General features: G+C 37.9%; 1 protein-coding gene across 1 annotated transcript in view; it reads right to left on the bottom strand.

Annotated features, from left to right (window-relative positions):
- EPHA6 (EPH receptor A6) overlaps positions 1-14,677 on the bottom strand; it is a 709,227-nt gene that overhangs the window by 349,044 nt on the left and 345,506 nt on the right. The window contains exon 4 of the mRNA XM_067546257.1: positions 10,408-10,743. Coding sequence (XP_067402358.1) covers positions 10,408-10,743 — 336 coding nt within the window. The remainder of the gene's footprint in view (positions 1-10,407; positions 10,744-14,677) is intronic.

The following is a 14,677-nucleotide window of genomic DNA, read 5'->3' as shown; positions in this document are numbered from 1 at the left end:
CTCTTTTCTTCAGAAGGTTTTACTTACTTTCCAGGATTAAATGATTTGTAAATGAAGATAAATATTTTCAATAAAGTGACACAGTGGATCTCAAATATCATTAGTACGTTATCTTATATTACTTTTCCTTTCACTAGAATATCTAGTCAGACCTAGAAATATGGGTCAGTGATGGCCCATAATATATTAGCCACACTAATATCAATTAAGAATTGCATCACAAATAGAAAACCACAAACTCAGAAAAAACAGAAGAAAAATTAACAAATTCTACATAGCGAATGACATTGCTAGTCTAATACAAAATATAAGGATCAATTTCTTTTTTATATATTCTCTGTTAATGAAAGATAATGTGGCCCATCACCCTTGAATTTTAGATCATATTTCCTGAGCTCCACTAATTTATATCAGAACAATATTTTCCAGTCCTTATTGATCTTCTATTACAGAATAAAAATCAGTGTTAGACAATTTAACTACGACAACCTAATTTTGAAAAATGAAGGCTCAATATTTAATTTTAAGTATATATGAACCAGTAATCTGAAACAATCAATTTGTTTTCTAGACAGATTTAAATTAATAAAATAAAATGGTAATTTATTTCCAAAATGTAACATACTGAATTGGAAACTGGATGAACAACTTGTCAGTAACTTGCAGGATCATACATCAGCTGCTTGCATTGCATAACAAGTCATAATTTATGAATCACTTAGATAATACGCATTAATCTCTAACTCTTTTATATAATTATAAATCAAACTAATGCTTTAGAAGCCGTTGCAGGTACTATTTAAGACTAATACTCAAAAGCCAGTATTTCCTTTATTTTAAATTGAAAATTCTGTGGTAAATTACAGTGAATCCAGCTTCTGTTGCTGCAATTTAAAAATAAATAGAGTGGAGATATGGACGTTCTAGGAACACACAAAGAATGAGCATAGTAAACACAAACACAGTTACATATAAAAAATCTTGTTTGTTTTTAAATGATAAGCTACATTCATAAATGGTCTTGATCTCCTCCCAATGTGTGTGGATGTCACTGATGTTGTCAGTAGGTCAGAGAGCCTCTCAACGAGGCATTTCTGAAGGATCTCACAACTAGCATGATTCTGAAGTGCTTTGATGTTAAATCTCTTCCGCATTCCTTTCGGTTGCTTGTGGTGTTGTGAGGCAAGCTGCATATTCATGATTGATTTGACTAAACGATGGTATGTTCAGCAATCATCCGTACCTCTCATGGCTCGTGTAATATGGACATCAGTATAATCATGAGCTCTGACAATGACATTTTCAAGAAAAGCCAGTGTTCAGAATGTGGGTGTTTTCAAGTGGTCTTATATTTGTCCCTTTGTCTAGATATGGTATTTGTAATAAGCAAATCATGCTCCACACATTTTCTCAAGAGAAGAATGCCATTAGAGTTGACTTTCCCCACCCCTTCTTTCCCAATGATGCCCCTCCAGAGTTTGGGATGTCTCCTAACTCTTGCATTGAAGCCAACCATGAGGATAAGTTTATCTTCCTTGACTGTGGCAGTCAGAGCATCAAGAGCACAGTGAAACTGCTCTTTATTGTCTTTGTCATCCTCAAATATGGGAAGGTACACGCTGATGACTGTGGCATACTGGCTGTTACTAAGCTTAAGACGAAGAGTCAAGATGTTCATTAATTCCCATAGGGAATTCTAAAAGCTGGCTAGCAATCTTGATCTTGATGGCAAAATCAAATCCATGAATATGTCTCTCTTCAGTTGACCTTCTTTTCCAGAAGAAGGTATACCATTTTCTTTCAGGTGATCTTCATCTGCCCAGTGGGTCTCATTTAGGGCAGCAGTACTGATGTCACATCTTGCAAGTTCTCTGGCTCTTATGGCAGTTCTTCTTTCAGGACAGTCACTGTTCGGAGACTCCATGAGAGTGCGAACATTCCAAGTGGTGATCTTCATTTGCTTCATAAGTTCTGACTGATCCCGCTGGACACACCCATTTAACTAGGGGGGAGGGGATTTGAGGCAGCCTACGTTTAGGGAACCTTATCGAGCCCCTTCCCCATTCACAGTGAGCAGAGGGAATCCTGAAAAGGACTGCTCAGTTGTGGCCACAGCGGCCGAATTGTGCTTCACAAGGCATGTGATGAATCAATTGGATACGCCACTCATCACCATCAGGATTGCTTTGTTGAGAATAACAAGGAAATCCTAATACTTATTCATCAGAAGAGAAGCACATTTTGCATTTGGCAAAATGAGCCCTCTAACCAGCAAAAATGAGAGATTTATTGGCTTAAAGCAGTAGTTCAAAGGCGGCGACATGACATCAAGAATCAGTGGTGGCAAGCAAAGGCCCTGGAGATCCAGAGCTTTACTGATCAACATGATATGAGAAGCTTTTTTCAAGCAATGCCATCTATGGGCCAAGCTCAAGTGATCCAACCCCTCTGTGATCTCAGGACAGCTGCACCCTTGTTAAGGGCAATATAGCAATCAAGCAACAATGGAAGAAGCACTTCAAGACTTTGTTGAACCATGAATCTAAGTGTCAGATGCCACCATCAAGTCCATTCCTCAGAATCTAGTAACAGAACCCCTTGTCAATCTCTTATCTTCTGAGGAAGTTTGGCGTGCCATCACTCAGATGAGAAACAACAAGGCGCTAGGCCCAAATGGGTGACTGTAACCTGGGACTTTCCCTCAACATTGGGAGGACTAAGGTGCTCCACCAACCTGCCCCAGAACGAATTGCCCCCCTTCTCCCACAAATTGTCATCAGTGGTGAACCCCTGGAAAACGTGGATCATTTCCCTTACTTTGGTAGCCACCTCTTCCAGACAGCCAATCTTGATGTGAGATCAAACATAGGGTCTGTTGTCCCAGTGCATCCTTCAGAAAGTTGCTTCGTTGTGTCTTTACTAACAGAGATCTGAGAATGGAAACTAAGATCCTGACTGACAATGCAGTAGTCATCTCCACTCTTCATTATGAAAGTGAGACATGGTGACATACCAAAACTATCTTAAGAATATGGAGCACTGCATTAGGAAGATTCTCCGTATCAGATGGGAAGATCGTCGCACTAATGCCAGCGTTCTCTCTGCAGTTAATATCACCAGTGTTGAAGTGAAGATTACAAAACATCAGTTTTGCTTGGCTGGCCATTGTGTGCAGATGGCTGATACTCACATTCCAAAGCAAGTCCTCTTTTCTCAACTGAGTCATGGTAAGAGGACTCGCGCGGGACAGAGGAAATTCTATAAGGACACCCTGAAAGTATATCTTAACAAGGGAGGCATTGGTCCCAGGAATTGGGAAGAGCTGGCTGGCAATAGACTGCAATGGCATCACATCATAACACCAAGCACACATCACCGGCAATTGCTCTACAGGACCAATATTGTTTGGGAACTGATGAATTAAACAACTTGACCATAGAATTTTTAGCAATATATGAATAGCTGATTAAATTTTTACCCATTCAGTAGATATAATTTTCATTTAAGTGAGAAAAAAGGAGAAGTAAGGCACAATACACATATAGATTTCATATACATTAAAGCATTTCCCTTTGGAAGCTACAGATCATGTGAATAATAGAGGAGATGTGTGATTACAATGAGATGGTCTTTTTATCGGTGTTGTCCCCTCCCCCACCCCCGAAAAGTTTTCAAACCCTTGACACTGGCTGTCATCCCCCAGTCTTGTCAGAAATAGAGTTCATATAGGAAAAAATCAAGCCTCACTTATGCCAGAAGTTAAGAGAAGAGCACATATTTCAAAATGAAATATTCAGTGTGCGTTTCCTAATGAAAGTTAATCTTTTCACAGATGCAATCTTTGTTATCGTTTATATGGGAGGCCAGTCTGAATTTTACTTTGGGGTGAAAGCATATTCAGGTCTGTAATCCAGAGATGGAGCTAGCAGAGAGATGGCCTTCATTATAGAACCTGGTAAGTGTTTGTTATTAGAAATATTATTGGATAGTAACTCAGCTGTAAAGCAAATAGTTTTCTGAAGCTTCAGAAACATTAGGTAATTTTGAATTTGCTTTTGACCTTATTCCAATATGCATAACTTAATGCTATCACAGTATATAAATGAAAACTGCCTCCAAAACTGTGAGCCTAAGGCAGATCCATACGGAAGAGACACAGAAGTGGAAGAAGGGTTGTTGAGAGTAGTGAAGAAACTACTTTTTAAGAAGCAAATGAATCAGCGCAACCTGCTACTGACATAATTGCTTTAAAGACCCCATAGCAAACATCAGCAGAATTGGTTTGTAATTTACCATGTCCTTCACTTTGAACATGTTCCCTAAAGGTTTATGTGAAAGTCATGACATTTACAAACACAATTTGTTTCAGATTGACTAGCCATGATTTATGTCTTCCTTTACTGCCTTTGACCAAAATAATTCCTCTTGCCAAGAAAGCAACAGAAATCTTCATTTTGCTTGTCATGTGATGGGAACACAAGGGTTTTTTTTTAAAATAAAACACCTTTCAGAAATATTTAGGTAAACTTTGAAAACAAAAGCTGAAGCATTTCAGCAGACAGTTAATTAAGGCTTGTGGCAAATTTTTTTAATTACTGAAGTCACAGGCTTATATGTGGAATCCCTTGCACCCATCTCTGACTAGAATATTCAATGATGATTCTTCTAACTACATATTACTCACTGTGAAAGGTTCTAACTAAATGAAATGTGCTTGATTACTTTAATAGGGTTCCTATCTGAGAAGGGTGCACATAGTACGAATAGGCTTATTAAGCATTCTTTGTTTTAAATCATCCAAGATGATGAATAAACATCTGAATTTCTTAAGAGTTTCACAAACTACTTCCTCCAATACTATAAAATCTATCAATTTATATACAACGTTCATTTTACTCTGTTCTTCACAAACATCCCTACTGCATATTAAAATAGAGCAATTTGTGATGTTATTGTCAAATGTATCATCAGGTAAACAGTTTGCACCCAGAATTTTAGTTACTGAACATAACATGGTAATTTGGTGGGAAATATACCTCAGATCCTAAATATCAGTTATTACAAATAACCACAGTATAAAAACACTGTTTGAAAAGTATGAGATCATATCATTGGTGCACAAGAAATTAAAGAAAATAGAATCAATTGGCTTGTGCTGTGTGCATACGCGCGCGCACGCACAAACACACACACACATGGAGAAAAACATCTATATCTGCGAGGTAAAAAACCCACACACTTGTTAAGGAAAAATAAATAAGATATTCAAGATTTTAATACTATAAACTATGATTTTTTTAAAAAAATTGACATCTGTCAGCAATTATCATGCAGACAGACCATAGTACACTGTCTCCTTTAGAGGATTTTCTGCATTCCCATTAAGTAAATGATGATACCGCACCTTTGAGGATGTTGTCTGGTTGACTGAGGGAAAGGGAACAGTGTTCTACAGGTGAGATGGGGAGAGTGATCAAAAGCTGTTGCAAAAGAGGGGAATGGGTCAATGTGCTGATGCTGATTCAACCTCCTGGGACTGGAAGGGCAGAAGGGTTGATAAGGGACAAGCACGGGCAGGAGAAGCTTTTTCCATGGAGCAGGGGAGGCAGCACCCACCATCCCCATCCTTTCAGGTCGCAAAATATCAGGTTTGGTCAGGACCTGCTGTAGACATTGTGCTAGCCTCCCCTTTTTAGGGGGGGCTGGGAAGGAATTTTTCCCTCACCACCAGATTGGATTAAGGGAAGTGGGGGGTTTTCTGCCTTCCCGACAGCAGATTCAGGGAGGGCTTTGTTGATGTGAGGCATAAAGGATTTTAGGCTACATGTTGCAATTCATTATGTAAGTAAGCACGGGGCAGATGCCCAGTGGAGGTACTCCATAGGGAAGCTGTACAGTGACCAGATAGATGGCTTGGTAAAGGATTTAAAAAGGAGATACTGGTTAAAGAAATACATGGCGAATGGGGTTGGTTTGGGGCTTCTATGAATGATAGCCAACCACTGCTTTCTTATAGCCCAAGTTAGAACTCTTACAAGGGGAAGGGAGGTGGATGGTAAAGTCCTAGCAATAGGTTGGCCGGGAGACCTAGATGGAAAAAGAGGGGCTGGCAGAAGCTCCCCGATAGTTACTGAATAAACATGAGGTTACCAGCATTGTACACTTTATCTGCCAGATAATCTTAGACATCTAATAATAAAGTTATGGTTTTAATCAGGCCACATCAAGCATCTCCCATCCTTCCTTTGGTATACCCAGACAATCCTCCTCTCTTCCCCGCTTACAAAATATGAAAACAATAATTAGTTTGCTCATTTTAAGTAATGAAAGCACAGTTTTGGTATTTACATATTTCTTGTATTCCTTAAAACAGATGTTTATTGTCCTGAACATAATATCAAAAACAGATTTTGTTATGAAATTTCACATGCAACTGGTACAAATTTTGGCTCTCTGCATTCATTTTCAGGACAAAGGATCAATTTAAGGTTACAAAAACAATGTTAATTTTCATCTATAATTTGCTTGGCCGTGAGCCTCCCACAGCTGTTTGAACGGATTATTTATGTTAAGAGGACAAATAATCCAAGCATACAAAGGTGATGAGCAGATTATGATTTGTAGGAAGCACCCACCTAGCCCAATAGTCCCATTATGAAGTGTTGTTCTACCACACAGTATGTAGAGGACCTGCAGAGGAACCATTGCCGTGGAACTGTGTAGGTTTGAGGATCAAAAGGACTCAAAAGTTATGCCCCAAAATCTTCCACCTGACTATAAATTCTCAGTTGTACATACATGCCTTCGTATAGACTGAGGTCAGAATATTTTGCATAATACTGAAGAACAGTTTTTACAAAACTGCATAATTAGTATTTGTAAATTTACTGTTCATGTACTGTGTAAGAATTACAGTGTGCTTATAACTGCTTTGAAGAGAATTTCAGATAACATGAAACACTGTGTAACCAAAATGACATCAAAATTTCACTAAATAAAGAGTTAAAATGTTTTAACTTTGTCAAAGTTCTAAGGACAGTCACCTACCTAGTGAAGAGTGTCCGCAAATAAGGGGAATCCAGTCTTAAAAAGATAATCTCTATTGGAAGCTCCCCATAAGAAAGGTGCAACACAAGAAATTGTAACTTAACTAACCCACTGTTTTCTTGTCTTCATTTTCTCATTCATTTTTTAAAAATTGTCTTTTTATTTTCCTTTCTGTATTACATACATTATTCATTACTTAAACTCTGAGTAATTTTGAGTGTCTTCTTTTGGCCTGGTAAGAACGTATGTGACTAAAATAATGAGGTGCGTCTCATACCTGAAGTAGTAGTATGACAAGTAATTATTAAAATTCACCATTCTATTCTTTGTTTTGCTACGCTATATTTTTAATAATTTGAGGAATAAAATTACTCAATGTTCAACACACTCACGCATGTGTAAAATAACACTATTTCACCCATACAGAGTTAAAACATTCAAACACACTGAAAAAAATCTTGTTTTAAGAATAAATTTCTTCTAATCTGGGATAACAAACAGTAAAATGCAAAATTCATCTCAATCATAACTAATCATAATCAAAACAATCATGTACAATACAATACAAATATGCTCAGGGCTAGGAAGTAATACTCTGTGCATATTTTTAAAGTTCTACTTTATGCATTCATTTCCCCAGAGACTGAAGTGTCCCTTTTGGATTTTCAGAGCCTGGGAGGAATTTTGTGCAACACATTCTATTAGTAGGCTTATTTTAAAAAAAAGCAGTTGGTCCCTAAAACTTTTCACAGATATTGGAAACTATCTAAGCTCCACCCACTTCATTTGTGTACATTAACTTTGTCCATGAATGATAATAGCCTTATATGTTATCTCATTAACCCTTAGTGAATACAGGAAAAATGAAAATATAAATAAATAGTATAACAAACAAACAATGATTTTGCATTCATATAACACCTTACATCCAAGAATTTCAGTCTCTGCAACATTCAGAAACATTAGTCCTAATTTATTCAAATTAATTAGACAACTGCTCCTCTTGCTGGTCTCTTTTTCTCAGGTTAAATTTCTAGAACAAATTTCTCCTTGTTCTTTTATTGTTACCACTCTTTATTCATGCCTAAACATAAGTTTGGAAAAAAAAGTTTGTTTTCTCTATATAGCTTCCACCAACCAAAACTCCATTAATTTTCTTCCCCAGCATATTTCCTATTGACTTTATTTTCTCTGTCGTTTTGATAGATAACCTACTCTTCTCACTATTTTGTACAACTACAGAATTTCTAAGACTATAAAAGTGCTTTTATCTTTATAAATATGTTTTATAAAGTCTTGTCATTTCATTTATTGCAGTGCTGCTTCCTGCAAAACTGTCCTTTTTATATACAAATAAACTGACTGAGATGCGGAACATCTATCCTTTAATTCTCTGAGGCTTTAACTGTAACATCTTTAGAAATGTAAGAATTATTGTGAAGAAAGCAAGCAGAATACCCATTAAGAAACTAGAATTTACTGTCAGGCTGTCATGGATTACCAAACCATAGGTCTTTTCCTTGTTTGGCTGAACTGAAGTGAAAATCTATACTGTTATACAGGGAACAGACAATAGCAAAAGATGCATTATTTTAAAAAAATCTTTGGTTTAACTACAATTCACAAGCTGTGTTCAGATAACTTTTTACCAGATTAAAAACAAAATATATCTCTGGTGATCTCCACTTGTGCACACGTGGTGACATGCATTTAGCATCATATAACCTCTAAAAATAAGTACATATTTCTGCTTTATATATATGTGCTTCTGACACGGCTTTCTGCTTTAATGAGAATGGTTAAGAGTTTTCAAAAGGGATGAGGATCAGGAAGTGATACAAAGTTCTAAGGCCTCCAGAAAGTTCTCAAAGCAAAAATTATATCATTAGCATGTTTTATCATTAGCTTTTTTTTATTACCATCATCATGTTAAGGGGGTAAGTAGATTTTGTGTTATTTGTGGTCAATTTTCATATGGTCATAGAAAATGACCTTTTTTTAACACAGCGAGTTACCAGTTTTTGTCTGCCCAAATGGAAACAAAAACAAGTCATTCTCACTCATCAACAGAGCTACTCACCCCAGAATTTGCAAGGCTGACCTATGCAGGAATTAAGTGTCCAAATACAACTAAAAGACATGCTTAGGTCCTCACGAACATTAGGGCTTTTACTAAGTACTATTATATTAGCACTTTTACTACAAAAAGATTGACAAACTGATTATTAAATACTTCATTATCTGAAGTTTACATTAAGAACTTCAGCTACAGTTGCAATGTCACAGCACAGCTGAAAAAATACATTTCAGGAAGAAATGTCAGCAAGGAATAATTTTGAAGCAACCTCTTGATCTACAATAACGCAAGCCAGAAGAGAACACCGATATAGATTATATTGTTGTGCTGTTTGCTGTCATAGTATGCATTTTATAGGCTCCATTAAAGAGAGAAAACACAAATAGAAATAAAAGATTCAGGAATTCTTCTAGTTTATCATGTTTCCCATAAAAGTCCATCTATAACATGCATTTTACTAAAAAAATAAAACTTACATCCAAAACAACAAAATCCTCAAAACCAGAAGTTTAAAGCTGAAATATATATTCTCTCTCTCTCGCTCGCTCACATACACATTAAGATGTCTCACATAATGAGAGATAGTGGCTGAAAAGGCTATGTAGAAATCTTCTAAACTAGAGCATACTGAATGAAGAATTGGAAAACTTAGCCAGATCTTGAAAGTAAATTTCAGTTTACTTCCTTTTCACCCTTCTGAAATGTGAAATACATGAAATCAATGTGTAAGTAGTGTTAAGTTCTAATCTTTTAAAAGGCATATTTCAATTGACTGTATCCATACCCCCGACAGTATAGCACGCCAATAAAATAACTGATTCATCTGTATATTTCAATGGTTTAAAGACTCCAACGATTTCCAGACTCTTCCTAGGCTCTCCATAAGATGGATTCATATAGGTTTTCCACATCCTCACACTACTTCTGGTAATCAATGAAGAAAAGTTAGCCTTTCAACTTAATTCTTTATCCCTTGTCCTAAATAAAGCCATTTCTCAGTTAGCCAATCCCACTGTTTTCAAATATACTTAATTTTAAACATTTACTTAAATTCACAGGACTGAAGCATATGTTTATGTACTTTTATATACTGGGGCCATAAGAACCTGAGAGGAGCATAGTGCTAATCACTGAATGGGAACTGTAATTTATGCTCAAACGCCCAACAATTAATAATTTGCAAAACTTACTACTCACTGAATCGAGCATCATTAAAACAGGTGCTACAACCAATATACACAAACTGTACAGGCAATAATGGATGCATAACAACAAAAACTTACCATCTTGATCTGTGGTAACTGTGATAGCTGTGAACTGCTTGGGAGAGAAACTCAGCTCAGAGACTCCATTCATGGCTTCTATTTCAAAGGTATAGTTCACATGAGACACAAAATCAAGCACAGTCACAGATGAGTTAATCAGGCCTGTATGTCTTGGGATGAAACGGATACCTCCACCACATATTTCACATTGGCTGGTGTCTGATCCACATTTCTTACAGATGACACTGTAGGTGAGATCTTTTCTCCCCCCTGTGTCGCTAGGTGGGCTCCATTCCAACATAAGAGCTGTTTCATTAATATTAAAAATCACATTCCGTGGAGCAGAAGGTGGCCCTAGAGAAAAAGAAAAAAAATTAATTTATCCTTACTTAAACCAATCTTTGTAGTTGAGAAAAACAAAGAGCTTGAGCTACTGATTTAGAATGACAAACTAAGAGTTAAATATGTAAAATTTGTGTAAGTCACAAATATGAGGGAGCAATCTAAAATAGCTAAACATTTAAAATATTTAAAAGTTAAATATTAAGGAGGGAAAATAATTATTGAGATCATATGAGATGATATAAAAAATGAATTGGATGAAATTAAGAGAGAATTTAAGATGAACATAAAAAATATCCCACTTTTTGGGCCATTCAATAACCAAAGCTGACAAAACAAAAATTGCATGCTAAATACCCACTGGAATAGGGGGGCATAGGCATAGATTTTTTTGCCCCCAAAATACATTTTGTTTATTTTATTTTTTATAATGGGAGGCTTTTTATGATGTCTTTCAATCGGTTTTGCAATTGTAGAAGACTGTAAATGAAATAAAATTTAAAAGTAGTAAATGTACACTAGGGAATAGTTCTGCTCTGACAGAGACACACTAAATTGAGTTTTTTCCAGTCCCCGAACTGCTATCATTCTACAATTCATCCAAAAGATGGCAGTTCCACTGAGGCTCAAAGGGCTCGCTAGTATCATTCTGGGATACTATTGAGTAATGATTCAGAGGAAATCATGTCATTTGCTGACCCATCAACACCACTATTATGATGATGATGATCTCCCATCCAAATTATGAACCTGTCTAGAACCTGCTTAATTTGTGTGGCCTGACAGGATTATGATATAAATTGGTGTTACTGCAAGTGAAGGTCCATTATTATTATAAAAGTTCATTATTATTCAGTTTCCTGATCACCATTCTGCTGTCCAGTAAGACACAGAGCAACAGTCAGAGCTGTCTAATGATTAATATAGAACTGAAAGCCAAGAAAATCTTGGACTATAATTTTAAAGGTAGATCAACATTTGCAAATGAGGGTTTCATAAAAGGCACATAAATAAAAATGGTCTGACTTATAGAGGTGCTGAGCACTTGGAGTTCCTTTTCACTTCAGTGGGAGTTCCAGGTTTTCAGCAGTTACTCTTAAGGCCAGGTTGTTTATTTGGGTGCCTAATTTTAGCTCCCATGTATGAAAATATTGATCTCTAGTGGCTATAGGTCAAAATCAGGCTATGTTTGTGTTTGCAAACCACTAAATTCTGTCCAGATTCAAGAAGGCTCTTGGAATACCTTAAGGCAGCGGCTCTCAACCTTTTTTTCCCAAGTACCAGTCGGGTCAGGTCAAGAACCACTGGTCATGATCCGAGTGGTACTCCAGTAAAAAAAGGGGGTGACTGCCCTCCGCCGAATCGTGCCCGCCGTTAACTAACACGCGGAGCCAGCCGGGTTGCTTTTCGGCGGCAGCACGGGGGGAAGCCGGCGGTAGGCTGCGAGGCTTCAGCGGGGGGAGGGGGTGTTTCGGCGGCAGCACGGGGGGGAAGCCGGCGGTGGGCTGCCAGGCTTCAGCGAGGGGAGGGGGTGTTTCGGCGGCAGCAGGAGTGCAGCCGGCAGCAGGCTGCGCGTCTTCGGCGGGGGGGGTTCGGTTCGGCGACGGTGGGGGGGAATTCGGCAGCAACGGCAGGGTACGTCTCGCGTACCACCAAGCAGTCCTCCGCGTACCACCTGTGGTACGCGTACCACCGGTTGAGAACACCTGCCTTAAGGTATTTTCATGGCCTCCCTCTCTCCCACAGAACCACACCTCCAACCACCCCCCAAATAGCTGGCTCTCTCCCCTTATTGGCCCATGAAACAATCTAACCTTGCCTTAGATGTCTTAGGATGGGATAGGCACTATAGTTTCCTCCTGCTCCTGCCTAAGTCTAGATGGAATTCTCCTGGGCTTTTCCCAGGATCTTCTAAATAGCCTCTTCCCAAACAATGATCTTTAGGAAGGCCACCTAGAAAGGGCTGATGCCTCCCTGGTTTCATTTCTGACCATCTCTGTTCCATGATACAGCTGAGACAGACACCCACTACTTCTATGAACCAGACATCTACTTAACTGGCTGCAGAGATGCACTCAAATCCTTAGTGTGGTAAACTAAGGCACAGCTGGGTTTTCCAAGCAAACACATGATAGCTATGATGCCTCAAACTATAGGGCATAGCTGCTTGGAAACCACAAGGGAGATTTTTAGCTACCTTGATAAATATTATGGGATTTCTCTGCAGCTGGTTCAGTAATAGAGTTAGTTGGGAATGAGAGTGTTAGTGATAGGGGACACAGAACAAATTTCTTCTTCTCATTTCACACATCATAAGACCTTGAATTCAGTGGGGAAGAACAAAAAGGTGAGAGTACGGAAGTACAGTAGCAGAAAAAAATTGCTTCTTTACCATCTTGGGGAAGAGCGCAGAGCAAGTAACACAAGACAGACCAGGAATCAGGTCATCAACACCTACTTCCCCATGATGACAAATAAGGTCAGATTTGGTGGATGAATGAAGGAAGAAAAAAAATGCACCCTAGCTGGGGAAAAGTGAAGGCTCTTTTAAAGGAGATTGAGCTGTGTAGAACCCAAAACTCCATGTGAACCTCTGGGTGAACTTGCAAATGATCCACTACAAATGGACCCTGCATTATTCTCCATGTGGCCAACATGAACTGAACCCTGCTACTGTGATCTTACGCAAATCACTCAAACTCCTTAGGTATCAACCTTTAGGCAACGTCTACACTATGAATTAGGGTTGTGATTTCCTTGCTTGTGTATAATACTCACGCTAGCTGTCATTGAGTTAGCATGAGTATAAATAGCAATATAGCTACAGTAGCATGGGTAGTGGCAGCTGAGGAATGGTTGAGCGTTGCTGGCAGCTGTGCTTCTACTACACTACCCATGCTACCGTGACTACACTGCTATTTATAGTCACACTAGCTTGATGAGAGCTAGTTTGAATATGTGTAGTTGAACAGAAGACTTACATCCCTAGCTCATAGTGTAGACACAGCCTTAGAGACTGATGTAAAACCATCGCAGAACCCTATCTTCTAAATATTTGGAACCAACAATAGCATAGGGGATGGAAGAAAGGCAGAAATTATATCCTGCTCTTAATAATTAAATCCCTCTCTCTCTCTATTTAATCTGATTGTATTTCAATGAAGCACTTAGTGACGTGAACTTTCCAAAGCTATTTTTCATACAAAACAAAATATGTTCACAAAAGAATTCAGAATAAAAAATGGAGACCTGTCAAAATGCAAAGACTCAAGGCCTAGCTCCAAAAGTAAGCTCAAACAGACAATCCTTTTTTTTTTTTTTTCCCTTCCAGGAGTTGACTAAGCATTATATTCCCAGTTCTCAAAATAAAATCAGAGTGCACTTGGGTTGAGTAATGAATGGTTGGCAAACCTTTGAGAAGTTTACAGATGACTTATAATTTATCATTCCACATTCTCCAAAGTTACACTCATATAGCTTTTCATGATTTTTAAACCTTCCAGTGAATCTTGACTACAAAGTTTTAAGGAGATATCGTTTAAACTTTGAGTTGAGACAAAGCATTTTATTGCATTAGAAATCATGAAGCAGATTTAAAGATCTTATAGCACATTTACAAACCATCCCAAATAATTCTAAAACAAAATATATTGCAGACAACAGATTGAATGGCACACAGGCTATGGCACAAGGGCCAAGAATTAAAATATATATTCTCCTTTATAACAACTTTTGTCAAATCAAAAAAGAAAATCAAAGAAACAGGCATAAAAAAAATCTCATCAAGATTTTGTAAAGCCCCGACTCCTGCAACTTACAACATGGGCAGGCTCCTGTGCTCAAGGAAAGCCCCAAAAGGATCAGCACCTAAATGGGATTTTTGGCTTTAGAAATGAGAATATTGTGTATAAGACTCTCTATGTCAAAGCTTCAAAATCTTCATTTA

Source organism: Emydura macquarii, unplaced genomic scaffold (genome assembly GCF_026122565.2).
Source record: "Emydura macquarii macquarii isolate MOO-44397 ecotype Brisbane River unplaced genomic scaffold, CSIRO-AGI_Emac_v2 contig_1119, whole genome shotgun sequence".
Classification (NCBI taxonomy): Eukaryota; Metazoa; Chordata; order Testudines; family Chelidae; genus Emydura; species Emydura macquarii.
This window is presented reverse-complemented; position numbering and strand designations above follow the sequence as displayed.